The 27,568-nt window shown below is 42.0% G+C and overlaps 3 protein-coding genes and 1 long non-coding RNA gene across 5 annotated transcripts in view; 3 read left to right on the forward strand and 1 right to left on the reverse strand.

The window, feature by feature from the left end:
- Window positions 1–7,096, forward strand: part of slc16a10 (solute carrier family 16 member 10) — a 47,573-nt gene extending 40,477 nt beyond the window's left edge. The window contains exons 4-6 of the mRNA XM_034900989.1: window positions 1,760–1,903; window positions 4,143–4,371; window positions 6,398–7,096. Coding sequence (XP_034756880.1) covers window positions 1,760–1,903; window positions 4,143–4,371; window positions 6,398–6,633 — 609 coding nt within the window. The 3' untranslated portion in view covers window positions 6,634–7,096. The remainder of the gene's footprint in view (window positions 1–1,759; window positions 1,904–4,142; window positions 4,372–6,397) is intronic.
- Window positions 7,097–13,785: 6,689 nt separating this feature from the next.
- Window positions 13,786–22,291, forward strand: mfsd4b (major facilitator superfamily domain containing 4B). Of its 2 annotated transcripts, none has more exons than XM_034900973.1 (4): window positions 13,786–14,326; window positions 16,023–16,191; window positions 17,699–17,815; window positions 21,045–22,291. In XM_034900973.1, the coding sequence occupies exons 1-4, from the start codon at window positions 14,054–14,056 to the stop codon at window positions 22,286–22,288; spliced, it is 1,803 nt and encodes a 600-aa protein (XP_034756864.1). In that variant the 5' UTR covers window positions 13,786–14,053; the 3' UTR covers window positions 22,289–22,291. The 2 variants fall into 2 exon arrangements, with proteins under 2 accessions (XP_034756864.1, XP_034756865.1); XM_034900974.1 differs by having other exon boundaries at window positions 14,138–14,371.
- On the forward strand, window positions 14,378–15,571 carry LOC117961986. Its single transcript, XR_004660531.1, has 2 exons — window positions 14,378–15,233; window positions 15,522–15,571. It is a non-coding gene; the product is annotated as an uncharacterized LOC117961986 (long non-coding RNA).
- A 559-nt stretch (window positions 22,292–22,850) lies between the features above and the next one.
- rev3l (REV3 like, DNA directed polymerase zeta catalytic subunit) overlaps window positions 22,851–27,568 on the reverse strand; it is an 87,791-nt gene continuing 83,073 nt past the window's right edge. The window contains exons 27-32 of the mRNA XM_034901037.1: window positions 27,451–27,565; window positions 27,201–27,338; window positions 26,746–26,936; window positions 26,054–26,300; window positions 24,915–25,130; window positions 22,851–23,910 (exon numbers count right to left, since the gene is read on the reverse strand). Of these exons, the coding sequence (XP_034756928.1) occupies window positions 23,770–23,910; window positions 24,915–25,130; window positions 26,054–26,300; window positions 26,746–26,936; window positions 27,201–27,338; window positions 27,451–27,565 (1,048 nt within the window). The 3' untranslated portion in view covers window positions 22,851–23,769. The remainder of the gene's footprint in view (window positions 23,911–24,914; window positions 25,131–26,053; window positions 26,301–26,745; window positions 26,937–27,200; window positions 27,339–27,450; window positions 27,566–27,568) is intronic.

Genomic DNA, 27,568 nt, shown 5'->3' on the forward strand with positions numbered 1-27,568 from the left:
AGGACTGCTGCCGCCTGCCTGGAGGTAAAAGTAGCTGCCAGAGCTCCCGACAGGAGGCCCCATCTTTTCTCACTGGCTTTCTAACTCTGGGCCTCACAGATATGTGCACATAAAGCAAGTAATGTGGAAAAGTACATCTGGGCTGCTTTTCTAACAGTATGAAGTGGAATCTAACATTCACCGGCAGTAGAAACAGATAATAAAAGAGGAATGTTGAAATATGGAGCAGTTAGATAAGGGGTAAGATAGAATCAACAACAAACTGTGGCAAAATGGCTGATACAGTACAGAGCAGTGGAAACACTGCCATTTCCCACATACATATACAACCTGTTTTTACTAAGAATGCAAAACACTGAGCAAGTGAAGCGCCACGTCCTAAGCATGAAAACATTGTGATGTAAGACGTCTCACAAATATGTGCTCTTGGAAGAAATACTGTAAAGTGCTTTTTATGGATTACATTAATAACTCACTTGATAAAAAAAAACATTGTGGTGCTCTCCTTGTAAATCTCTTCGCAGCTTATGATACTGTTAATCAGAAGTTATTGTAAAATAAGTTGCTTTCCATTGGTTTTGATGATTCTGTGTACAGTTGGAACAAATCATGTTGTGGTTTAAGTTTAGATAGTTTAGAGCCCAGATGACTGATGGTGTCCCGCACAGCGCAGTATTAGGCCCTCTTGCATTGTAAACCATTGTATAAAATAAATTTGTAGAAAAAAAGGAGATTTGCACCAGTGTTGAGCGGGGTTAGGGGATGATTCTCATTTACATATTGAATCTGACTTTCTATATTATAAAAAAATTGATCAATATTGTTTACTCTCCAACAGAGCACTGACATTTTTACTTTGCTTTAAACCATCTGGAGGCTACAGACCTACAGTATGTTAAATCCCTGTGATTTGTAATATTGGGCTATTTTATTTTTTATAAAAAATATTTAGAGGAACAGAGTTAATTTCTAATTTTAGAAAAGACAGAAACATTATACAATCCCCTGTACCATCTACACTGAATAATGGAGACATACGGTATGCTCACACTGCTGCCTTAACCACTGGATGCCGTTTACCCAAGACAAGACAGCTGTTGAACTCATCACTGAGACTTCTATAAAAATGTGATTTCTTATGTCGGGAAGACATCATTAGGGCTGCAACTAACCATGTGTTTTCTTATGCTAAATAACTATTTAGTACATATTTGTTTCTGTATTTGTTGTTCACTTTATGTTCATGTTTAATGTTTGTTTATGTTTGCATCACTCACCAAGGACCTTTCATATGTGTTACGCAATAAACCCTTTTCTGATTCTGATTTAGTTAGTTAGTTGATTAATCGGTTGACATTTTTTCTTGATTAATCGATTAGTTATTTGGGCTATAAAATCCCACAAAATGGGGGAACATTTTCCAAGCCCAAGCCCTTAAATGTCTTTTGTCCACAGCTCAAAAATATGTAGTTTACTGTCACATAGGAGAGAATAAACAATTAATTGATTAATCTTTGCAGCTCTAATCATCATACCGGTGTTTTTATTTTGCTTACTTGCTGAGATATGTCAGTTTAAACAGACACAAGGTCTCTCTCAATGTCAATGAGACTTGTTGAATATATAAAGCTGAACTACTACCACTGCAGTTGGATGTGCTGTTCCTTCTTCTGCCTTTTTAACATTGTTTTTTCCCAGGTGTTGACTGGATAAGAGCCATGAGACATCTGTGTCAATTTCTTTTCTTCATTGTCCCCAGATGAAGCATGTAGAGGAGCGTTTTGGGAAAGAGGCCAGTAAAGAAGTTCTTCTCATGTGCATCGGCATCACGTCCTGTGTGGGCCGTCTCATCTTCGGCAGGGTGGCAGACTATGTTAATGGGGTCAACAAAGTCTACCTGCAGGTAAGATTAAGGACCCAGTCTGAGAAGATCAGCTGTCACCTCTGTAACTTCCAGCTTTTACCTCACTGGTACAACCAGTATGCTATCAACATATTTTTGAAGCCTTTGTTACCGTCTGGCTCAAGGCCGGCAACAAACACAGATAGTTTAGTCAAAAAGTAGTTCATTTAACTTAATAGACTAATAACACAACTTAACTCAACATAAATGTAATGGTGGGGTGTGTAAGAGTAGAAGACATCAGTCGTGTTTGCCATGTGTGGATGAGTGAATGTATGGTTTAATGTGTGTTGTATGGTGCAGTAAAACAAACTGTCCCCAATGTTACTCGAGCGCAGATTTGCTTCGTGCATGTGTCACTTTGTGACAAGTAGCCTACAAGATGCTAATGAGAGACTTCTGTAATGTTAATACAGTAAAAATAGACCTACTTAACAAAATTGGTTCACTGCTACAAGTTAGCAATCAAACACAACAAAGTTAGTCAGTTGAATGGTGTTTTGAGCTAACGTCAGCAACCAAACAATCATAGATAGCTACAATGTTTTTCAAATGATTCCCATCTTCTGTTATTGTTTGTAAAAAAGAGAAAAGTTTGTTATTTCATGGATTTCACAAATTTCAGTATGACACGTTACGCTGAGCATGTGCGAATCGCATCTGCACTCGACCAGAGCCGACTCTCAACTCTTATCGGATATGACACGTTTTGTTGTAAATCGTTTAAATCTGAGCATGCCCAACTCAAATGTGCACTCGACTCACATCGGGGAGTGACACAACCAAAGAACAAAATGGTGGATGGATGACATAGGATCAGCTTAGAGGGAGTGAGACTCCCAAGGGGGCAGTCCTTTATACCTTCTGTAAGCAACGCCCAAGTAAAGACGACCCGCCCAGCTCCACCTACCCGCCCACTCCCAGTACCTGCAAACAAAGGAGCAGAACATGACAGGCAGGCAGACTGGGTTGGGTTCTCTCACCTTTGAAAGCTCTTTTTTTATAATAAAAATGCCTATAACTTACTGTGGCAATAAACGCTTTTCTGATTCTCTTTCTATGTTTAAATTGCTACGTTTTGTTTTAAAACTAATATCTTTTGCAATGTTTACACCCCTCATTCCCATTGCTCTGGCTTTCCCCCCTCTCATTCCCCCTGCTCTGGCGTTTCCGAGACTTTAGGAAACACTTCTGACCCGTTTTGGCTTGGAATCCGCGGTGTTGTGTTGCAGTCTCAACGGCCGCAAACGGAGACCTTTGGCAACACAGACACTGACAACAATGTTTCGCCCCCTAATTGTGGCTCGGTCTAGGTCTTTGACACTAAGCTACTAATGTTACCATGGAAATTACAAACAACAGCATGTACAGTATTCTGTACATGCTGCCTCCTGCTTACCCCGCCATGCACATGCCCACTATCTGAGCATTTCAATGAGATATGAAGTTTGGGAGTGTTAGTTTAAACCAAGATAAGTTTTTCCATTGGAGCTAAAAACACATTTATCTGTTCCCTAAGTTTAATAAACTGTGCACACAGATTCATAATTCGTGCTCTCGGTTTTGTAAATGTGAGCAAAGCAGGAAAGATATTTACAGATTCTGACTTCTGGGATCAATTACTCCACAGTGAAATTATATTAAATCACAAGTGATGCATCTTTCCTGACATAGTAAGGTTAACAATAAGCTACAAACTCATTTTCATCAAAACGAGCCGTCCTACAACCTGGAGAAGTAAGATTGGTCCCCTATAGCAGCCGGCGGTGCTTATGGACCGTTTATAACACTGACACAAAAATATCTATTATTTTAATGATTAGATATGGTAGTGTCCCCGAACTTATTTTTAATAGTAAGTGCTGTAGTACAACTATGAGGATACAAGTTGTAATTAAGGTTAGTTTTTTTTAAATGACCTGCTTTATGTAGTTCTACTCAAACATAGGGTCAATTTCAGCAAATATGACTTTTAATGTAGGGTCCTGTGAAATCTGTGTTATAGCTTTTTAATTCTCAATTTACCAATTCCTCCCATAATTCTGTTATCACAGAAACTATTGGGCTCTATATCCATGCTCTGTGACTGGCCCCAGCAAGGCCCTTGTTGAAAAAACATTTGCCACCCTGCTAAACCGGCTAACATCAATTTATTACCCAGCCTTACCCTGATTATGAAACCATCAAATGAAGGAGTGAGAGAAGAATTTGAATCCATGCCTCTCTCCTGTCCCTCTAGGTAGCCTCCTTCTTTGTCATTGGCCTCATGTCCATGATGATCCCTCTGTGCAACATCTTCGGCGGGCTGATCGCCGTGTGCCTGCTGATGGGGCTGTTTGACGGCTGCTTCATCTGCATCATGGCCCCTATCGCCTTTGAGCTGGTCGGGGACAAAGATGTGTCCCAGGCCATCGGCTTCCTGCTGGGCCTGATGTCCGTGCCAATGACTGTGGGGCCCCCCATCGCAGGTAATATAGTCTAAATACTAGTCTAATGAATGCTCTCAAGAAGCCAGTGTGTATATGCTACATGCTCACGTCGAGGGGTGTAATGATACATCAATCTGGATCCATGATACAAAATATTTGATGCAAAGTGAAAAATCAATACACTATGGTCTGTAAGATGCCTCTTTATTGCAGATTCCCACTTTATTCCCACTACTAACTATTACTAAAGAGCATAGTTCGTTTTTAATTTAAATGTCTGGAAGAGCTCAGTAATAGTATTGCCAAATCATGTTTTAGTTGCTATGAATGTAACTGTGTGAAATGGGCATATAGTATTGTATCGATTGCAGGCCCCTGAATTAAATCAGCAAATATCGTACCGATGTTCAAAGTCAGTCTGGGTATTGAACTAGCATCCTCCCAATTACAATTTAGGATCCATATCGACATGGATTAATTCGCTCCATTCTCTCTCTCTCCCCATTCATTTCTTCAGCTGTGCTACATATAAAAAATAAAGGCCTAAAATGCCCCCCAAAAAAGGATATCATATTCACATCCATACTGTAACGCTTTTGCGCCACCTAGTGTTTATTTTGGTACCATGCGAAGACGCCATATGTGCTGCAGCATGTGCTTGCATCTTCAGCCAGCACACACTACATTCTAACAGCTGTGTTCTGCCAATTTTCCATGAGAAATGCATGAGCTCTTTAACTAAACCTGCATTGTGTGGGTTTGAAGGCTTCCATGATATAAATCAGTTTTAGTAACATGTACGTCAGCTTATGTGAGCTTCATGCTGAAAGGCAAGAAATTCATTTTACAGTCTGTGTCACTTTTCCCCTCAGAAAAGTTCAGAGGTCAGGGTCAGCTACAAGGAACATTAGGCATTACATCACGTGCTTGAATGGAGCGAGCATTAACTTGTGTAACGGGTGTTTGTAGCAATCAAAGGAAACATTCTGTGGCCAGCTATAAAAAAATAACTATGAAACAACTACTAACTGACAGTTGATCAACGGTACAGGATCAAATACATTCACAATTCACACATAGCTACTATTTACACAGATGGATATATAAACTTAGATATTTACTCTGGATGTACTGTCTCTCATTAAAACTAGACATTTTTAGTTTCAGGTTTCATCATTTTACATCTGAAATGTTCCCCCAGTAGGAATGGGCAATCAGTAGAAAATCAGAAATCACGATGTTACTGACTAAATATATCGATATCGAAGCAATATTCTAGGGTTGACAATTGATGCTTTAACAAAATACCTTCACACTTAGATTTTTGATCAATAATCATCAGTAATGTGGACGTAATGTCTAAGTGCTGAAAAGGCAAATAGTCTGGTAACAGAAAAGTACAATACTTTTCTGTAATGCAGCCTGTAAAACCAGGTAAAGACACCACTTATACCACATCACAATATTATGATATCCAAAATCTGAGCGATATCTAGTCTCATATCATGATATCAATATAATATTGATATATTGCCCAGTCATTAAACATGAAATATAATATAACAGTATAAAAATAAGGCGAATATGTATGTACACATAACAGCTACCAACAAAATGCATTAGAACAAAAAATTTTGCTTTTTAATGTAACATGCATAAGGCATATTTTACACTTGCAATCAAAGAGCAATGGTTCACAAAACTTTCTTTTCAAAACAGTCTTACAAATTTATTTTCATTTATTTTGTAGCAACAATACCAAAGATTCTTAGGGGAAATGTAGTGGAGTCAAAGTACAAAATTAAAATATGGATGAAAATTCATCTTAAGGACAGTAACCAAGTATAGATACTTTGTATACTTTGTTACTCTGTAAATATATATTCTCTGGATACGTTTTTGGTTGTAAACAGAGTTTGAGTCTGGAATAGAGGATTTTATGTCCTGTGCCAGAAAGCTTCAATACATTTCAAACTTCAATGCAAAAAGTGATGTCAAACGTTGGAAACCTGTTGGAATGATAATAACATCTCTATATCTTTCTGTCCCTGTTCTCGGCGTACAGGCTTCCTGAGGGACAGACTGGGTAGCTACGACGTAGCCTTCTACTTGGCAGGTATCCCCCCAATCTTCGGAGGCGCCGTCCTCTGTCTGATCCCCTGGGTGGAGGCCCGGCGCAAGAGGAACGAGAAGGAGGACGCCCTGAACAAAGAGCAGGGTGAACTGCTGGCCGGCCAGAAGCGCGATCACGAAAAGGCTCAGGAAGACGCGACAAGCAAAACTGGAGAGTCCGTCCTCTAAGTGTCCCGCTGAACCGACTGAAAGAGACAAACACACACAACGGGGTTCAGACTGACACTGCTGAATACTGAGATACAGAAGGAGTAAGATTGGAACAACTGCCTTAAGTAAAAGAAAATGCCAAAGTGATGAAACATATCAGTTAAGAGTTGGGGGTTGAAAGGTTGAAGTACAGATCCCGAAGAACTATGCATTAGATTGTTATGACTGAACTAATCTCAAAAACAGCAGACACAAACTTGAGGTCTTAAATGAAAACTGAGAAAATACTTCATTTTATTTGTCACAAGGGAAAGAAGAGGTGCTGTGCTGGTCTATAAATGCGGTGTATTCACAGCTTGAGCCAGTGTCTCAACCAAAAACTCTTTCAGATGGACTTTCTTTACAATCAGTTTTCAACACTAACATATGTTTGTTTGTTTTTATGTAGAAATATAGCATAAAAAAGAAGTCTTCAAATTGTCCACGACAGGAACCCAGTCATGTGTGGGAACATAACTTGATTTAGCCTCAATCAACATCTTTTGTTTTCACGTCAGCGCAAAGAGAACTGGTCTGCAAAACATTTGTCCTTTAAACTTGCCGTCTATATTGTGTCCAGTGTCCCTCGGACAGGACATTTCTTAAAGCCAAAAATTGTAAATACAGGGGGGTAATGTGTTGATAGTGTTTCAAAGGGACATCCGGAGGTCCTCATTAGTGTTAGTCCTGAAGCTCTGCGATCGTCTGAGCTGTAAGGGTGCTTAGACACTTGAAGGGAAGCAGCTTTTAAGCACAAAGGTTCTGTTCTGTCCTCCAGGCTGGATCCAGGAAATCCCTTCTTTTATACAAAGAGCTGTACTCAAGGCTGGATTACCAAAACAAGGCCCTTAGAGGCCAAAATCTATCAATTAGTTTGTGGCAATAAATTGCTTATGAGTTTGGGAATTCTGCAATTCTGAAATGAACTAGACCTTAAGGCAGTGTTGTAGTACTCAAGATCGGTCAATTTTTGAAGGTTTTGGTTCTCATCCCGGAATCGACCGCATTTTAACTTGGCCTCGGATAAAAAGGACTCAGGATTTAATTTCAAGACCCGTCAAGACCATGACTGCATGGATTTTGCTAAACAGCCAGTGCATTTTCTGATTTAGATGTGTGTTAAATTGTCAAATGCAACCAATAACTTGACTTACACTAATTTAAAGTTTGTTCTCTGAAACCCCCCTCTTCCTGTCCTCTTTACACACACTCCCAAGAAAGTGAATGCGGGAGACATGAGAAGAAGCTCTGGCTGTCTAACACAAATCTAGTCTTGGTCTTGACTGAGTCTCACCCTGCCTTGGTCTTGTTCTTGATTCTATCTTGTCCTGCCTTGGTCTTGGTCTTGACTCGTTCTCGCCCTGCCTTGGTCTTGGTCTTGGTCTTGGTCTTGACTCGGTCTCGTCCTGCCTTGATCTTGGTTTTGACTCGTTCACGCCCTGCCTTGGTCTTGACTCTGTCTCGTCCTGCCTTGGTCTTGGTCTTGACTCTGTCTCGTCCTGCCTTGGTCTTGGTCTTGACTCTGTCTCGTCCTGCCTTGGTCTTGGTTTTGACTTGGTCTCGCCCTGCCTTGGTCTTGGTTTTGACTTGGTCTCGCCCTGCCTTGGTCTTGGTCTTGACTCGGTCTCGCCCTGCCTTGCTCTTGGTTTTGACTTGGTCTCGCCCTGCCTTGGTCTTGGTCTTGACTCGGTCTCGCCCTGCCTTGGTCTTGGTTTTGACTTGGTCTCGCCCTGCCTTGGTCTTGGTTTTGACTCGATCTCGCCCTGCCTTGGTCTTGGTTTTGACTTGGTCTCGCCCTGCCTTGGTCTTGGTTTTGACTCTATCTTACCCTGCCTTGGTCTTGGTCTTTTCTTGGTCTCCACACACTCTCAATATACCTCTGCATTATTACATCATCGTGAAGGTCCCAATGTGGGCAGGGGTCTCAAGGTAACATCTATATTTCAATTATTTAAGTTTTTCCAAAGTTTTAGGGTGTATATTCCAAGGTTGCATAATATGGAAAATATGAGCTAATGCCGTTGAATACAGTAATACCTGCGATAAATGAACAGATGTTAAATTGTCCTCAGTTCTGCCTTTCTTTTGCCTTCAGTATTCCGGTGAAATTCAAGTGACTGAAAGTCAATCATTTCCAACATTCTTTGAACACTAAACTGAATATAAGAGGCAGCACTGAAGAAAGAATTAAAGTTACATTCTATAGTGCAGATTCCTGCTGATATTTTCTATCAACTAGCACAAACAATCTCTGCGTGTCTTCCACAGTGTGTCGCAACCTCTCAAGATGTGCTCATTATGGCAGTTGATAATTTAATGAGTATTAGTATTAGAGATGTTGTGCAGCCCTAGCATGTTCCTACATGCAATTTTGGTTTGTGGAATTATCACAGACTTATTAGTGATTAACTAATACAAACCCAATCCACAGAGAGTGGGAGGAGTGGGCCACTGACTGTGCTGCAATTGACTCAAACAAAGAGGCTTAGTTATAATCGAACAGTGTGCCTGAGAAGTGTTTAGTTTGTGATTAATATTTTTAAAAGGAAGAGTTTGACATTACGGGAAATATGCTTATTTGCTTTTTTGTCAACAGTAAGATGAGAAAATGTATACCAACAGTAGATAGCCGGCGGGTTAGCTTAGCTTAGCATTATTCTTATTCCATAAGACTGGAACTGAAAGGCTGTAACTATATATCTATTTTTAGGCTCTTTCCTCAAGAAAATGTGGTAAACAAAGGAGCAATCTGACATGAAAAATCATTTTGGACCCATATAATCAGCAAACCTGTGTCTAAAACTTTGGTAAAGCTAGAGCAGATAATAAATAAATAACACTCAAAAAGAAGTACAACTACAGTCAGTAGATCTGAAAAAGAAAAGTCTTTTAGTTAGTTAGATGCTTTTTTTTTTCCAATTCTTTTTCTGCTTTTTGCCACATTTCACAACCATTCGGCTTAGGTGCTGACAAACAAACGGCTCAGGTGCTGCACCTAAGACTTAGAATGGTCGGGAAAACCCTGAGTATGTGTGATCTCATTTGTATAATCTGTAGGAAAAAATGAATGTAAAAGAAAAATATGCGGCATGGTTATGTGCTGAACTATTCTTCGCGGGGTGCAAAAGATTTCCTCGCATGAGTAGCAGTAACAACAAAAACTCTTAACCTGCACATAACAGCAGCTTTCAGTTATGAACCTAAAAATTGAACGTGTTGACTTTGTGTTTGTGTTTATGTCTATTAATCTCCTGCAGTATTGATATTGAGCAGTATTTCATTTTAAAATGAACCAGAGGTGAGACTGATTTTCAAGTTGTTTTTTTCTCTGTAATTTGGTCCAATATTTTCCGCATAGACTTTCACTGTATGACATAAAAATGTTCCAATGCCAGCCCTCTTGTACAAGTGGAGAAAAAAAATGCTTCCTGGTATATAAAAGCAAATAAAGTTTGCCCAGCAGCTGTCGTGGTCCAGGTGATAACCGTCGCCGTGTCAACAACACATCCCTTGCTCGGACAAATGACCTCTTAAAAAGGACCAAAAAAAACCAAAAACTACTGGCGCGTATGTAACTCCTCACCACTTTATTTTTATTAGAGAGCTATTTGCATTGGAAGTGAGGACATGAGTCTTACTAATCATTGACTGTGTGACCATTAGACAGTGAAATCCGGTGAATCATCAACGCTGTGCCCAGTTCATTAACCTTCGATGAAATGACAGGTGTTTGTTTTATGTTTTCTTATTGTATTTATTTTGTCGTTTTTGTGGAGAACGTCATGCTGTAATTGACGGGCGTTTGCCTAAAGCCTCGGTTTCATTTGCTGAAGACCAAAAAATGTAAAAATGAAAATGGCTGAAAGTGTGTTAATGGTGTTTTACTAGCTGCCATGCGTCTCCCTGGAGCCTCCACGTAGTGTCAGTGGACCATCTGAACATGTTAGGAAGTCACTCAGTGCTCGACAATGATCGACTGCTTTTGGAAAAACTCAGAGACCTTTCTTTGAAAAACTAGTGCACCGTCACTGGCTTTTTCCTGCGGGTCGATGATTTTCCCTCTGCAGACCTGTGACACTCTCTACCTCAGATGTTGTAAATGTGTCCCTGTTCCTCCATCAGAGCAGTGACTATAGAAGCGCAAATGAACCGCAAAGCATCCTAACTGTCCAAAGCTTTGCTCTGTAATGAAGCGCTCGCTGCTCAGAACCAGAAATGCCTTCTTCTTCTTTCTTTTTTTAACAGCGTTTACATATTTTATCCCCCTAAATGTATATTTTTATTAAGATTAAATCACATCTGTTGCCTTATAATTCAATCCGTTTTTTCATGACAGGCATCACTTTACTTTATTTTTACTTTCTGTCATTGTACTTGCAGTTATTATTTTGCCTCTTGCGTCTAATCAAATACCTGGCTTTATTCAGAATGTCTACATGTGTTTGCTTTTTGTTGCTTCTGCAAGAAATGCATCTCTGCTTCTTTTATCCTACTTAAGCCTAGTTTTTGTCTTAAATTTCTGTCTTAGTTTTATGTATTGCTTAGTTTTGTTTCATCCTTATCGCTCATGAATTACCCAAATGTTTTTAAATATGACTTTTTCTATCTTTCCTAGCTGCTGCAGGATTGGTGGTGACCTAAAGGATATGCAATGTAATATGATGTAAACACAATCAGATTTCAGAATTTACAAGACAGTAAAAAAAAGATGTTTACATTTTCTGTGACTTTTTCCTAATTTATCTTTCCATTCACAACACAAGCACTAAAGATTGTTAAATCAACTCATGTGACTGTAAAGCACAGACAGTGGCCCCCTTTAATGTTAAACCTGGAACATGTGTACATTCAAAAGTATTTTTAGTCGAGCGTGAGAAAACTCCGATTGGACAGATAGTCTAGCTGGCTGTCTGGACTCACCCTGCAGAGATCGGAGGAGCAGAACAGAACAGAAATCTCCAAAGGTCAAAGGTTACTATGGCTGCAGCATGGGTTAAGTGCCAAATACAGCCCGACCGATAAATTATTTTTAAGGGCGATGTTGATACAAATATTTGGCCGATACACTGTATATTTTAATTTTGTTTTCTGAAACATGTAACAAAACATAAAGAGATTTCCCTAACATTAGTTATTTATGAGTCCTCACTAAAATAATATGATAATGCAGTTTAAACATAAACTTGTTTGTTTTATTGCCACATCAGAACAGAGGAACATCAACATATATTAACATTCTGATAAATGTATAAAGATACAAACTTAAGATATGAAACTTAAAGTCCTTTGAAAAACCACAAAAGAAAAAAGAAAAAAATCACAGAGTTGCCAAAAGGGACGTTGTAGCGCGCCCTCTGGTGGACAAACTATGCAAAGCAAAATCTCATAACATGGTTGACCGTCCGTGTTTATTTTATTTTCTAATATTCATTTATCGGCCTTATAAATGCCGATACCGATAGTTTGGAAAAAAAGCCTAATATCTGCCTCTAGTGCCCAAGACAAATTTACCATGATGTGGGATAATAAAGTTAATCTTGACTCTTGAATCTTTTGAAACCAAATCACAGCATGGGTTTTCATCAATATCATAATGGATGGTAAAAACGGGATGGCCTGATGTTATTTTTTCAAGGCCAATACCGATTATAAGTAGGCCTAGTTAGTGAAACCAATAACTGATATATGGATACCAATATACATTTACATTTTAAAAATCTTTAGATTTTGGAATGTTACAAACTCCAAGTCAAAACATTTTAATTTATTAACTTTCATGCAAAAAAAAAAAAAACACCGGTACAGACAATCTGCAAACTGCCAAAAACGATAATCGGTCTGTCCCTATACTCTAAAGTTTCAACATTTGAATGGGCTCCTAACGGAACACAATCTTTAGAACACAAGATTTATGACTGGAACAGCTTAACACACAGCGCTGAGCTTCATCTTATATTAATCTTCAGGTTCCCAGCAGGTAGATAATGTGTAATATTTCGATGTGGCATCTACAGCTGCTATCTCCCCCCGAACATCCAATGCCGCTCCCCACCCCAAAAAAATGACTAACGTTTATTTAATGAATTCTCATGACCTATTTATTTATTTTTATATTGTAAGGAACAAACAGTGACAAACAATTACTGACAATAAACTGAGACATGGAACGTGTCCCAGGGCGAAAAACATAAATTATAAAATAAAAATAAAAAACAGACAGGAGGGAGCGAGACAAAACAACACACGCAGAAACAGACAACCACAAACAAACAAAATTTACTGTTGGTTTTGTTCATTTTGGTTTTATGTATGCACCATAAACCAAGGCAAATTCCTACTAAGTGCTACTTACGTGGCAATAGGCCTACATCTCTTTCTGATTCTGATTCGTTGCGCCATTCGGATGGTGTCATTAGACGATCTTCGCAAGCATCCAGCAGCCAATCCATACTGTAGGCTCCGTACTTTCGCTGACGTATGGAGGGATTCCGCCGGGTTAACTGTCTATGGGCTGGTAGCGGCAGTGTAGCTGTTACTGGCCAATGTGAGGAGAGTGTAGATTTGAGTTGCGCATGCGTCACTTTGCGACAAGTAGCATACAAGATGCTAACGAGAGACTTCTGTAGCGTTAATGTTAATACAGTAAATATGAGCTGGTGGAGATATGCTGCTCTATACACACTAAAACGAAGTTGGTTCACTGCTGGCTACAAGTTAGCATCAAACACAACAAAGGCTCTCAGTTGAATGGTGTTAACCTGTTGAATGGTAGCTAACGTTAGCAATCAAACAACCATAGATAGCTAAAACGCTTTTGAAATGACTGCTAGCTTTGCTACAAGCTAGCAATTAAAGACAACGAAGGCTGTCAGTGGAATGGTGTTTTGAGCTAACGTTAGCAATCAAACAACCATAGATAGCTAACTAAAAAGTTTCGGAAATGATTCCCATCTTCTGTTATTGTTTGTAATGAGAAAAGTTTATTATTTCATGGACTTCACAAATTTCCGTATGACAGTTATATCGTCAACCGTTTAAATCTGAGCATGCGCAATTAACATTTGCACTCGGCCAGATTCGGTCTGACTCGACTCTCATCGGGTATGACGCGTTATGCCGTAAACCGTTTACATCTGAGCATGCGCGACTCAAAACTGCACTCTCCTCACATTGGGATGTGACAGTACGCGTTCTTTAACTGTCTATGAGTATACCTGCTGCCTGTCTGTCGTTCTCTGAACCTTCGGTCCAGCGTGTTTAAAGATGACTGACTTAATTTCAACGACTTCTTAGCCCCGAGAAACATACAAACAGGAAACAGTGAGGCCGCACGCAAACGCTAACAGCGCACTGGCAGTACAACATCACCGGCACAGCAGTCGTAGTACTGACAGGTAGTATGTCTTCGTCCACCGCACTAGACACCGCCGTTAAAAAGAAGCACGTTCGTTTCGCCAGCATGGAGGACGACAACGACGACCAGGAGGACACCCTGTTCGACAAAAGGAAGGATACAAGAAGAGGACTGAAGAGTGCGCTGAAGGCGGTTAAGCGGGCGACAAAACCAGGATTCGACGACCGAGTGGATGTGGTCGGCGGAAGAAGGGGCGGACATGGCGCGTGCGGCCGCTGGATGGTCACCCTCGCCCTCTGTGCATCTTTCCTGGGCTTGGTACATTTAGCTAAAACCTGTGTGCTTATGTAGAAACACGTATCAGTGAGTTTCCACAGGCCTTCTCTTTATTTACTTACGTGACAATGTGATAATATATTAAAAAAACAACGTCATTCTAATGTTATGTTACCTGTAGCAGAAGCAGACTCAAAATGAGTCCATAGTCCAGTAAATGAGATTAGCATGCTGAGAAAGGTGTCTGCAAACATTCAGTTTTGTGTGTGGTGTAGGACACGATTGTAATAAATGAGGTAGGAGTTATTTAACTACATTTATCATGGGCAACATTCTTATGCGCATCCACCAGAGCTGTAATAATTAGAAATTTTTCTCTACAATTGATTTATAAACTTTGAAATGTAATCATTCCTTTTTCTAACAAATAACAGTTTTGAAGGACTCCCAGGGTAGCTACATCTTTTGGTTATTATATCACTGGCATGTGACCCAGATAATGTAATAACGCAGCCTAGGAAGTAAACCACGCCTCTTTATTATCATAAAACAATGTATTTTTTTCTTAAATAATCATAAAATTGACAAAGCCATCAACAGCCACACCCCTTGGGACCTTAGCTAATGTTAACAATTAACTGCGGTTAAACAAAGAAAAGGCAGTTACCTTAAAATGTTTGCCTTTAGACAAATATGTCATCATTGTTACAGGCCTAAATCCATCCTTTCACTAGTTGTGACAAAGACAGATTGAAAAAAGGCTGTCATTGATATCTTTTTGAATAAATTAAGATGGGTTTTTTACTCCCAGAGTCAGGCTGTCACTGAACCATAAGCCAGTTGTGATGTGCGAATGCTGCAGTATCCTGCACCAAGAGGATATACATAGTTGCAAAACTTGCTCTTCAGCTAAGCATCAGATTACTGATATCCATCAGCACACTTAAAGGTGCTCTAAGGGATGTTGGCTGATCTTACTTTCTGTTGACGTTCAAAGTATTTTCAAACAAAATTAGACTAGCTTGCCCCTTCCCCTCCTTTCTGTGCTTCCGTACACTAAAGCTAGCAGATAGAGAGGATATGTTTCTATTAGGGGACAGGCAGATAGAGAGGAGATGTTTTTACAGTGTGTTTAGGGGACAGGCAGATAGCAGATAGTGAGAAGATGTTTGCTGTAAGTGAAAACAAATGTTCTAGCCTAAACTATGCTTGACATCTCTTAGAGCACCTTTTAAAGTGTCTGCTTATTCTGGAACGTTTCTTCCTTTGCTCACACAAGGAGCAGTACACACACGCACGCACACACACACACACACACACACACACACACACACACACACACACACACACACACACACACACACACACACACAAACACACTCTTTGCTATTTGGGCATCCACTCTGTTTCTTTTCATTCAGTTATGAGATAAAGGAGCTGGCCCATACTTAAGAAACAAGGGCATGGTTGTTAAAGAAATAGTTTGAAAAACATTACCACTGAATTAGAAAACTGCCTCTGTACCTTTTTTTTTTTTCTGCTTAAGTAAACGTCATTACGATGGAGTCCAATAGACATTTTCAGGAGTATAATAGTAATAGTCAGATTTCATTGTCAGTCCAGTCAATGATTATACAGTACAAGGAGATCCCCATTAATCAAGAGGCAGATATCTTAATAGACTAGAATAAAATGCAGGCCAATACATAAATACAATACTCCTCTCTTATTTTCCTAGGGGATGTGTATCTCTGTTCTTGGCCCCACGTTCCAGGACCTGGCTGTCAATGTGAAAAAGAACATCAGCAACATTTCATACATCTTCGTCGGCCGCTCTTCGGGCTACATTGGCGGTTCCCTCTTAGCAGGCATCTTCTTCGACTTCATGAACCCGCATCTCCTGTTAGGTAACCCTTCATCCACACGTATGGGACGGGAGAAAGGCGTGCTCTGGTTAATTGTCATTTTTTTTAAACCAATCAAAATTGTCTTGGGCTGTGCTAAGTGTCAGACAGAGTAACGGTGCTGCTGCAAAATAGCCTTGGGAAGGAACTTGTTTTGGTGAAATGTGTATATTCAAAAGTAGTTGTAGGCTATGTTCACCCTTGGTGTCTTTTTTGAAGCTGCCAGCGAACGTGTAATAAAATAAATACAAACTCTGTATAATGTACTACAGAGTACATTATACAGAGTTTATATTTACTTTACTATTAACCGAGTTTCCATTCGGGGATCAATAAATAATTTTTGATTCTGATTAATCCTATGGAGTAAACCGTGTTTGTCATGAGCCCTTTTTAAAATGTCACCGCCAACCTTTTTTTGCAGCTCGGAGCATCAACTTCTCCGTAAATAACCGCCCTACGTCAAGCACGACGGTCGACCAATGACAATTGGAGTAGCCAGCCAGTCATTTCAACAAGAAAAAATGGAGTCGGAGCACAGAGAGTTATAAGATACGACGGGGTGCTCCTGATACAGGGATCTTACTTTGTTTTATTTAACGTTAGCACCACTCTGGCTAGGATACTTTAACAGTAGCTGTTGTTATAACAACAAACAACGCCTTCGGCTGCTTTTTGAAATATAAACTCTGCCACTTTTCTTTTATTACTACATTTTTTTATTAAGTGTTGCAAGAGAAAACTGCGATTGGACAGATAGTCTAGCAAGCTGTCTGGATTTACCCTGCAGAGATCTGAGGAGCAGTTAACCATAGTCCTCAGAAATCCACCGGAGGTCAGAACGCCAACACATAGACAGAGGAAGGAGACGGACATCCCGCCAAAATGAGGGACAACTGGCGGAATTTCTATCGACATCGGAGCAATCCCGGAAGAGGAACATTGTGGATATAGACTACCCTTTGAATGAATTGTTTATTTTAAACAACATACAAAACAACAAACAAAAAACTTAAAAATACGAGACACAAAAGTAGTTCCCTATGAAAACATAAAAAGCAAAATTAAGCAAATAAATAAATACTCCGAAAAGGTAGTCGGAAAAATCAAAATCCTCGTCTCTTTTTGAGGTCCTAACGCTATTTGAAATGTCCGTACATTTACATCTTTAATTACAAAATAACCCTTGTCAATCAATCAATCAAGTTACTATTCTGTCATTTCCTTAATTCGAGATTATCTTTATTGTCCCACATCGTAGGAAATTTGTCTTGGGCACTTAATCCATGCTGCAGCCATAGTAAAAACAAACAGAGACAGCATGTACACACAGCACAAACTGTACAATACCATACAACAGAGCGTACTACGGTCCTGATGCATCAGTTAAAAAGAGAGATCACAAGTACACTTCCAAATCTCCCTACTTTTTACTTGCGGCTCTTTAGGAGCTTAATAGACACTGGGATAAATGAGCTTTTTTTCTCTCTCTACTTTTCTTGTCTTCCAGGGGTTTCTATGCTGGTCACATCATTTGGAATGTGTGCTATCCCTTTCTGTAAGCAGGCTCTGCTCCTCACTGGACTCATGTCCCTCATTGGGATGTCTATGGGCATTCTGGATACAGGTAAGACAACAATTCATATAACTACAATACATATATTAGCAAATAGCACGAGGCTCGCTCACCTGGAGGGTAAACGTACAATATAAGTTGTGGTACAGTATTAGACTTTAATGCAACAGACACATATTTGCCAAGTATTTTGTATATGGATTGATCATAAAAAGTATTTTTTTTTTTGCAAAGAACTGGAGGAAAAAATTTAGTTTTCAACCTTTCAAATATGGATATTGTCTGGTCTTTTCAAAACATTTTTAATTCATATTAAACTGAACTTTATCCCCCTACCGTAACTCCTAGAGCGTTGATGCTATCAAGAAATTCAAACAGTTTCTGAAAGCAGAGAAAGAGAGCCATATAGCGTGGATGTGACATTACGTACTGCGAAGCCACTGGTGATTCCCGCCCATACTGCAGTCCAGTTACAGGAGGAGTTCCCTGCCGCACTTAAACAGAACACTGCTATTGTTAATGTTATTCAGTTCAATTCAATTTTATTAAAAGTATCAAATCATAACAAGAATTATATCAAGACACTTTACAGATAGAGTAGGTCTAGACCACACTCTATAATTTACAAAGACCAACAGTTCTAATAATTCCCCCAAGAGCAAGCATTTAGTGCAACAGTGGCGAGGAAACACTCCTTTTTAGGAAGAAACCTCGGACAGACTTAGGCTCTTGGTGTCTGATGGTGATGGTTGGGGGTTTAGCGTCAATTATAGAAACACTAAAGATCATGGAACTGCAGGGCGTACAGGGTGCAGAGCAGGATCAATAACACCTGAACACAAGTCAACATGTCTGCTGTGGAAAAGCTCTGTTACTGGCTGGTAGTAGGAAGGACCAATCCAGGGTCAATTCACTCAGAGACTAGAGGTGCATCTCATGTTACTTAAATTTCCTCCTCGACTCCTCCATTTCCCTCCCTTGCAATAAAACCACAAGAGGAGAGAGGCAACAGGCAAACTTGTTTTAGAGGGATGAGACCTCCTTTCCTCTGAAGCGTCACATGAATTCGTCAGCTGTTTGGGCCTAGTTAGCAACTCCTTCAGCTGCATGGCTCCAGGAAGGCTGCTCTTGAGTATCCTCGCCCATAGCTTCTCGATGATCCCTTCCTGATGCTCGCTCATCGGGGCAGAAATAAGAGCTTTGAGACAGCCGAGGGCCAAGGAGTCAAGGAGCTATCAAATAAGCCACATGAGAGTCAAATGACTAAGAGCGGCTTTGCCGGGACAATGGTGTAGCTGCTGAGCCAGCAGATGATAATCTAGGTCATGTAAGAAAACATCCTCCAGATTGTTTTAAACCTGGATGAATTGGTTCTTTTTGGCCACTTGGGGGCAACAAGCTGTGAACACTACATTGCCATTTAAAGTTGATGTGGCGACGTGTTTACACATCCAGCAGACACAAAGGAACATACATTTGGACTGGGAGACACGTTTGATCTGATGACCGTTAGTCCAGTATTCTTTCTCATTTAGCTGTTTTTAGTCTCCATCAACTCCGGAGGGTAAGAGCTGTCTGTTTAGCTGCTAGATGCTCCACTATGTTCTCCCGCTAGTCTCTGTGTTGCCGTGCTGTGGAGCAGGTGTTGTTCACTGGGTTTTAGAGCTGCAAAGATGAATCAATTAATCAGACCCTCCAGGATTTTGCAATGTCGCAATCGAGCCAAATTCAACCAATCACTGTGACTTTGGTGTGACTCGCAATTTTGTCCAATCAACGCGACCTTTTCACAAATTGGTCTAATAACTGGAGTTTCCTGTGACTTCAACCAATCCCAGTAGTCCCACGTGCCAGACTCTGTATCAGCATGTGGCTCTTAGAGCCAATGACCAAGCAGGAGTGAGAACGGGTTGACGTCACACGTACGTCGCCATATTCATTTCCTTATTATTTTTCTAACTTTGCTGGGTGTTTCCCTGTGGGAATCGCCTTGATTTTCTTGCAGAACCTGATGGAGGAAGGAAAAGCTTTCTCCACAATTAAGGTGTACTTGGCTGCTGTCTCAGCCTGCCATGTGGGTTTCGGGGATATGCCCGCAGGGCAACATCCCTTAGTTTGTCTTTTCATGAAAGGGGCACGCTGCAAGCTCCCAGTTTCCAGGCCCTTGGTTCCTCTATGGGACTTCTCATCGCCCATTTGAGCCTATGGAGGCAGTAGGGATTTGTCTCTCTTAAAACAGCTTTGCTCTTGGCTTTAACCACTGCAAAGCAAGTGAGTGACTTACAGGTTTGGTTTGTTCAGCCTACCTGTATGCGGTGTGCCCCAGGGCTTTCTAAAGTCTGTTTGCGGCCCAACCCAGCATTTGTGCCTAAAGTGGTGGACTCAGCCTACAGGGGCCCCTCAGTGGAGCTCTGGGCTTTCCACCCACCTCCGGCTTCACATGCTACGCCCTGTCCAGGCTCTGCACATGTATGTGAGTCGGACGGCTGTGTTCAGAAAAACGGATCAGCTGTTTGTGTCCTGGGCTACTCCCCATAGGGGTAAGCCTTTGTCCCGCCAGAGACTGTCCCGCTGGATTGTGGAGGCCATATTTGTGGCCTATGAGTATAAAGGTTTGCAGGTCCCTCAGGGTCTGAGAACTCATTCAACAAGAGGCATGGGCCCTTTTCAGGGGTGTTTCAGTGGCAGAAAAAAAACATACAAAAAACATTGCAACTTTTATTACAATTCTTTTAAGCTCCTGCAACATCAGTTAATTGATTACTATCGAATTGATCGCAAACTATTTTGATAATCTATTAACTAATTTGAGTCATTTCTAATGAAAAATAGTTAAAATCCTCTCATTCCAGCTTGTTAAATATGAATGTGTTCTCTCTGTGACTGTAAAGTGAATATCTTTGTGGACAAAACGAGACATTTGAGGACGTCAGCTTGGGTCTGGGAAACGCTGATCCACTTTTCCCCAAATTTTCTGACATTTTAGAGGCCAATCATTTAATCTACTCATCCAAAAATTATCAAAAGATTGACAATGCAGTAAAGTGAGGCAGGCTGTTCTAGCTGTTCTATTATTTGCCTTTACCCACTTATCAAATCCACAATACTAATTATTTATCAAAAATGGCATTGTGTACATATTTTTTCAAAGCACATATTGCAATATTGTGTACTATACGTGATATATTTGATTTTCTCTAATGTGATGTTGCTGCAGGGCATCGTGGGTCACACAGTGTCACCATGGGTCATCATTGCGTTGACTGTTGATGTTTTTCAGGTGGAAATGTCCTCATACTGAACACATGGGGCGAGCAGGCGGGCCCTCACATGCAGGCTCTGCACTTCAGCTTCGCAGCCGGGGCCTTTGTGTCTCCAATCATCGCCAAGCTGCTGTTTGGGCCCGACAGCAACAGCAGCGCAACTTTCATAGCAACCAGCTCGACACCTCCTATCACCACAGAACCAATCAGCAAAACCCCTGATCTACACACTGTATTCCAGTACATCCACAGCAAGACCACCACCTTTAAATCCATGTGGGCCTACGTCGTGATCGGCTCTTTTGTCTTTCTCGTCTCCCTCCTCTTCTTCATCCTCTACTGTCGCAGCAGCGCGTCACGCGACAAAGCCCCCGCGTCCTCGGGAAAGCCCCTGGTGGCCAAACATCACATGGCTCTCGTTGTCCTGCTCTTCTTCTTCTTCTTTGCTTACGTGGGTGCTGAGGTCGCATACGGCTCATTCATCTTCACCTTCGCCAAGGACTATGCCCGCATGCCCCCGTCCCAGGCTGCAGGGCTCAACTCGTTGTTCTGGGGGACGTTTGCCGCCTGCAGGGGGTTGGCTATCTTCTTTGCGGCCTGCATGTACCCGGGTGCCATGATTCTGCTCAGCCTGGTGGGCTCCACCGTGTCCTCTCTGCTGCTCTGCCTCTTCAGCAAGGAGAACGTGGCCCTGTGGGTTTGCTCGGGTCTGTACGGCGCCTCCATGGCCACCACCTTCCCCAGCGGCATCTCCTGGCTGGAGCAGTACACCACAGTGACCGCCCACACGGCGGCAGCTTTTGTGGTGGGGGCAGCGTTGGGGGAGATGGTGCTTCCCGCTCTTGTAGGCTTCCTGCTGGGGAAGTTCCCCAACCACCCCTTGCTCATGTACCTGTCGCTCATCACCGCCACCTTCACCTCCATCCTCTTCCCGGTCATGTACAAGCTAGCTTCGGCCCCCGGCGGCCAGTCCAGGAAGCCCCGCGTCAGGGGCCGGCGAGACGCAGATGACAGCGAATACCGCCAAGCGCTGCTGGATTCAGGTGCCAATGAAGAGGAGGAAGAGGAGGAGGAGGAGGATGATCATCATGACAACGAGGCTGATCCGTGGACTGATGCAGACTTTGAGGTCATTGAAATGGATGACACAACCAGTCTCATCAGTTCACCCAGCAAGGCACCCACTCCTCCTGACGTTTCTGGTCTAACAGGGAGCTCGGCTGCCTCCAACAGCCAGGCGCCGGGACCTGCAGGAGACTGAAACCTTCTCCTACTACTCTCTCAGTGAACACTAAAAGAGCCATGTCTCTGCCTGTCTGTGCCCGTTGGTTGTTCATGAACAGTTGATGATTAACTGTGCAGTGAATGCAACGCTAACTGACCGCCACCTGTGCAGCTTATAATCCATCCATACCGCGTGCCCAGTGACTCACTCCTCCTGGACGATGAAGGATCTGATTTGGAACTGTACTGCTACACTACAGATTGTTTTAAATACGTCACTGCTCCCCTCCACAGGGAGGTCAGTGAGCTAGAGAACAAGTCTCTGCTTGAGGACACGGGAGCAAAATGGATGAGATGAACCAGGTATGCTCTCTTCATCAGCCCACCCTGCTGCCAAAAACAGAGGTTTTTAAAAAATGTACATTTATTTTGCACTATCGCAGTGAACAGCAGCAGGACATGTGTGATGATAGTTGTATAATTTGAAAGAAGTAGTTTTTAATGATGCACTTTAGTGGAGAAGTTAGATTTCTTTGTTTTTGTCATGTAATGTGCTAATTTCTAAATCACATGTCACTTTGAAACATTGACAGAAGGCATTTTAATACATTGACTTTTTATTATATCAATCTCAAACCTCCACCCACAGCAATGTCCATTAAAAACAAACAAAAAAAACACCTTTATTTTTACATTTATAAAAATACACAGATTCTGTGTACAGCTGTATGGAGATTGTATGGAGATTGAAGATTGGATCTTGACGCGGTTTGATGACTTTTTGCACACAAAACCATATATGCACTGGGAAACGATAGACCATGACATAAATTATCAAAATACAGTATTGCAACAGTCCCAGATTTTTAGAAAACTTAGTTTCCAGTTTACACACTCTGTAGATAATGAACATCAATACAATCAAGAAAAATGGCATCCTTAAACAGACTTCATTAAACAGATTTGATTGCATTAATGGCCGGAGCTGTAGTTCTTTTAATGATAATGCACAGTGAGATTATACAAGGAGCTATACAGGAACTATTTTACAAAAAGACTGCAGTCGATATAAAAATGAAGAAGTCAATTAGTGGTTTGTCTTGAGATTTGACTTTAAACTGCTACAGCGGGTACAAGATACAACAAGTCATCCTTGATCGGACTGCGCTCAGTTCTTGGACAGGCCGTCTGCCGCTGTGTCTCCAAAGACATCAGCTTCACTCAGCCTGTAGCAGCTTATTGAGATGGCAGCAAACAAGCATGAAGACACACACACATGAGCCCTGGGTGGGGGGTGAGGTCACACTCCCCACAGGAGGCTCAAAGCAGACAGTCTGCACAGAGAAACACTTGTTTAACAAATAACAGTTACAAGACAGAATGAAAACCCAGCATGGTTCAATCGAAGCACCATTTTTATTACTATTACAACTGAGTGGACAATCTAACACTGAGATGAGGGGTGGGGGACAGCGATTAGCACCAAATCAGCGGGGAGCTCCGGGGTTCAGGAGCCAATCAGAACTGCTCCAGCAGCTGTCGGAGGTAGGGGGCCTTGGAGAGCTGTCTGTTGACCTGGGACAGCTTGTAGAGGGTGGGACAGTCCAGTGACACGCAAGATACCTGGCGCTCTGCACAGCCGCTACAGTTCCTACAGATCTGGACACACACACAAATATTAGACTCCCGAGGCGAGGCTACATTTACCATGTTCTTTATTTACACTAGCTAAGTTCCCATCCACTTGTCAAAGTTGGGTTAAATTCCGGATTGATTTGAGCCATTTTAAGGCGTTTCCATTCATTTTTGCAATTAATCACAAAACATTCAACAGACATTTGCAAAAAAAGTTTTTCTAGACAAAATGGATCGCGCCATCTACCAACAAATGATCAATGTTGCCCAAGTTGTACTAGTGCTTATGTGCCTGCTGATAGCGAAATATCAAGCTAGAATAAGAAAACAACGACACTATCACCACATCACTATGATGATGCTGACGCAACGCTGTGAGACAACTCTTTTTTTGAAGCGCCTGCCATTTACTCCGGATGACGTCCCACGGCTTGTCCTAACCTTTGTTGGCCATTTCCTTTGCGAGTTCCTGATAAATTAAATTCAAAAAGTCTCTCGTCTCCTTGTCCGTCCACTTCCATCGGTCTTTGTTGACACCCGCCATGTGTGCAGGCAGAGCAAGAATACTGGGTGGAAATGAACTAAAACTCCTTACCATAAAATATTAGTATTCTTCTGTGTCTAGAGCCAGAAACCAAACTATTATTCCGCTGAGTTCTCACTAGAGCTGAACGATTTATTGTTTTCAAATAAGAATTTGCGATTGGAAATAATATGATTAGCGAATCGTGAAGACCGCATTAATCGAATGTGAAATATTTACTTTGATTTTATTTCCTCTTTCATTATTATATTTACTGTTTTTCTCACAAGATAAATACATATCACAGATTGCAAAAATTTAATTTTGGATTTTTTATTTATTGGTTATTACTTTATTTAAGAAATTAATAAAACAAAAATAAATAAACCGCAAATCGAATCGTAATTGCATCTGGCAGGAAAATTGCAGTTACATTCTAACTAACGCCCACAAAAATCGTTTAGCCCTGTCAGAATGCCCCCCCCCCCTTCCTTCCTTCTCTCACCTTCAACAACTGGTCTTGCTGACTCTCCCACTGTCTCATGTCCTGGTTGAGTGTCACGGCGACTCGCTGCGGCTCAGCGCGGCACTGCGAGCACACGCCCAGCTGGGTCAGCTCGTCACACACTGGGCAGTGGAGCGTGGTGAAGTACTGGGAAATGGTTCCCTTCCTTCCCACTTCCTCTGCGCCCACCGCCGAGGAGCAGGACGCCTTCTGGATCTGTGTGTGGAGACATGAAGAGTAATCACACGGTGACGAAACAAGTCTGAATGCATTTTACTGTCCAACATTTCAGGGTAATGTAATGTAGTAGACAACAACCACAGCCTCATCACTGAAAACTTGGATCAAACTGTAATATTGCTTTTAAACTAGGCCTGGGTATCACCAATAATTTCCCAAATTTATCATATTTCCAATTTGGTTCAATATCAGTGATAGGGACATTCTAGTTCCAATACCAATTTTACTAAGATATAAACACAGTCAACTTCTGTTGTAAATTGTACAAGCAAGACGCAACCCTCAAATATTTGTTATAAGGCACCAGGTTAATGTTTGCCTTAGGAATTTACTCCCCAAAAGGTTGTTTAAAACACTTTGAACCTAACAGGACTAACATGACAGTCATCGCAACTGTCGACCACAGCCAGTGAGTAGAATGGTGGAAAACAACCATACAACCACACCATTGTAAACAACGAAAAAAGCTCTCTTTTCTAGAATTTGATCAGCTCTGTCTCAGCTCCACCAGCAGGTGGCATGTGTGCTCGGCCAGAGACCGAGGCAGCAGTCTCATTCCATCCTCCGCAGGAAGCACACAGACGTTTCCCTTCATCCTTTGTTCTCGCTCCTCTAAATACACTGAAGGAAAGTTTGCCTTTATTTAGACAGGAAGCAACGGACCAATGAACTAATCAATCAGTAAGCTGATCAGTCAGATATAGACAATCATTTATTTTCCAAACTCAAGCACATTTAGGTTTTACTGTGTCTTTTCATCCTTTTACACTGAAGGTTTTCTTGTATAGATAATTATCCCCATCAGTAATTTGCATTGCTACTAAACTGCAGGTAAGATAGAAATCCCGCTGGCTGCTCCTTTCCTGAAAATGTAACATAGAAACTAGTGTGCGTCTCACCCTGGGGAGCTCCTGGTACCAGCTGAACACATCCACTCCGATCAGCTGGAACATGCGGGCCAGCGGCGGCAGGATCTGCTTGGTGATGTAGTAGGTGGCGTTGATGCGGAGGCCGGGGTCCTGCAGCACCTCCATGGGCCGACGCACCAGCTGGATGAGGGGCACGCCAGGCATCCCGTACACTATCACATAGGGCACCCGCTCGCCCACGCGGGGCTCCAGGCGACGATCGTGCGCCATCATACGCCTGAGGCGAACGAAAAGATACAAACTTGACATAACCGTTGGACTCTCTTGTAATGCTGTTAAATATCGTCCTAGATCACTTCCTGATCAAGTCAGCAACACGGACAATCAACCTGACAAATACATGAGATAAACCAATGAGTGCTCAGGAATGAGTCTAGATATTTCCCTTTTACCCATGCTTCTAAAATCTGATCATTTTCCCCCACCCATTAAGAGCTGGGTTGCCTAGCAACAGACTCAGGTACTGTACATACAGGGTGGTGCAGCCAGACAATGAGCACTGTGGGGAGGGAGTAATTGGATTCCCGCTGACAGCGAGCTCTGGTGCTCTCTGCGCGCCCGCCCGCCCACACACACACACACACACACGCACCTTCTAAGGTGGCGTTTGCATGTGGCTTTTCTACTGGCCACTGAAACTGTGCTTCCACACACACACACACCTGGTGAGCTCCAGGGCAGGCACGCAGGCTCCGGGCCGGTATGACGTGCTGCCCCGGTACTCTTTGGCAAAGGTCAGGTCCTGCATGCTGGCCCGGCCGTCCAGAATCTTCACGCACTGATGCTGCACAAACTGCTTCACCTGGCTGATGTCCCGAGTCTCAAACAGCAGCTTAATGGACCGCTGCAGAATCTGGAGAACACACATTGACAGGACAGATGAGAAGGGAAGAAACCTGAGAGGACATAAAAAGGAGGCAGGATTCATACCTGGTGTAACAAAAGCACACATACGAGAGTGACCTGCTGTTAAATCCTGTGATATTTGAATATATGTCCATGAGCAGACGGGGCCCTTTAGCCTGACCGACACGCGGGAAGAATACTGGCACGGCAGTGATTGGCGTAGAGCACAGTGAAACGGGGGGAGGGAAGGGGGGGTTGGTTTGCCTGTTACCTTGGAAACAGCGGGGCAGTTGTCACGGCGCACTGTCTCGATCCCTTTGGCGTCAAACACGGGCTCCTTTTGGTCAAGGCTCTCGTACATGTACCCAACGTAGCGCTTCTTTGTCTGTAACACGCAGGGCAGGTACACCTGGGAGAACACACACACACACACACACACACACACAAACACACCTCTAAATGTTGGCACAAATCAAAATGCACAGATATGCTGTGTGTGTGTGTGTGTTGGGAAGCACTACCTTCTCAAACTTGAGCTTGATGGGCTTGGGGTTGGTTGCAGTCACTGCCTCAGCGATCTCGTTGCCGATCTTGAAGGCCTGCTCTTTGGTGGCTCCCTTCAGCAAAACAAACATGCTG

Source organism: Etheostoma cragini, chromosome 18 (assembly GCF_013103735.1).
Source record: "Etheostoma cragini isolate CJK2018 chromosome 18, CSU_Ecrag_1.0, whole genome shotgun sequence".
Classification (NCBI taxonomy): Eukaryota; Metazoa; Chordata; class Actinopteri; order Perciformes; family Percidae; genus Etheostoma; species Etheostoma cragini.

Excerpts from the sequence above, each read along its gene's own strand:
- mfsd4b (XM_034900973.1), top strand. The coding sequence starts at position 14,054 with ATGTCTTCGTCCACCGCACTAGACACCGCCGTTAAAAAGAAGCACGTT. Across the intron at positions 14,327-16,022 it reads GTGCATCTTTCCTGGGCTTG|GGGATGTGTATCTCTGTTCT; the intron begins GTACATTTAGCT and ends TTATTTTCCTAG. Across the intron at positions 16,192-17,698 it reads GAACCCGCATCTCCTGTTAG|GGGTTTCTATGCTGGTCACA; the intron begins GTAACCCTTCAT and ends CTTGTCTTCCAG.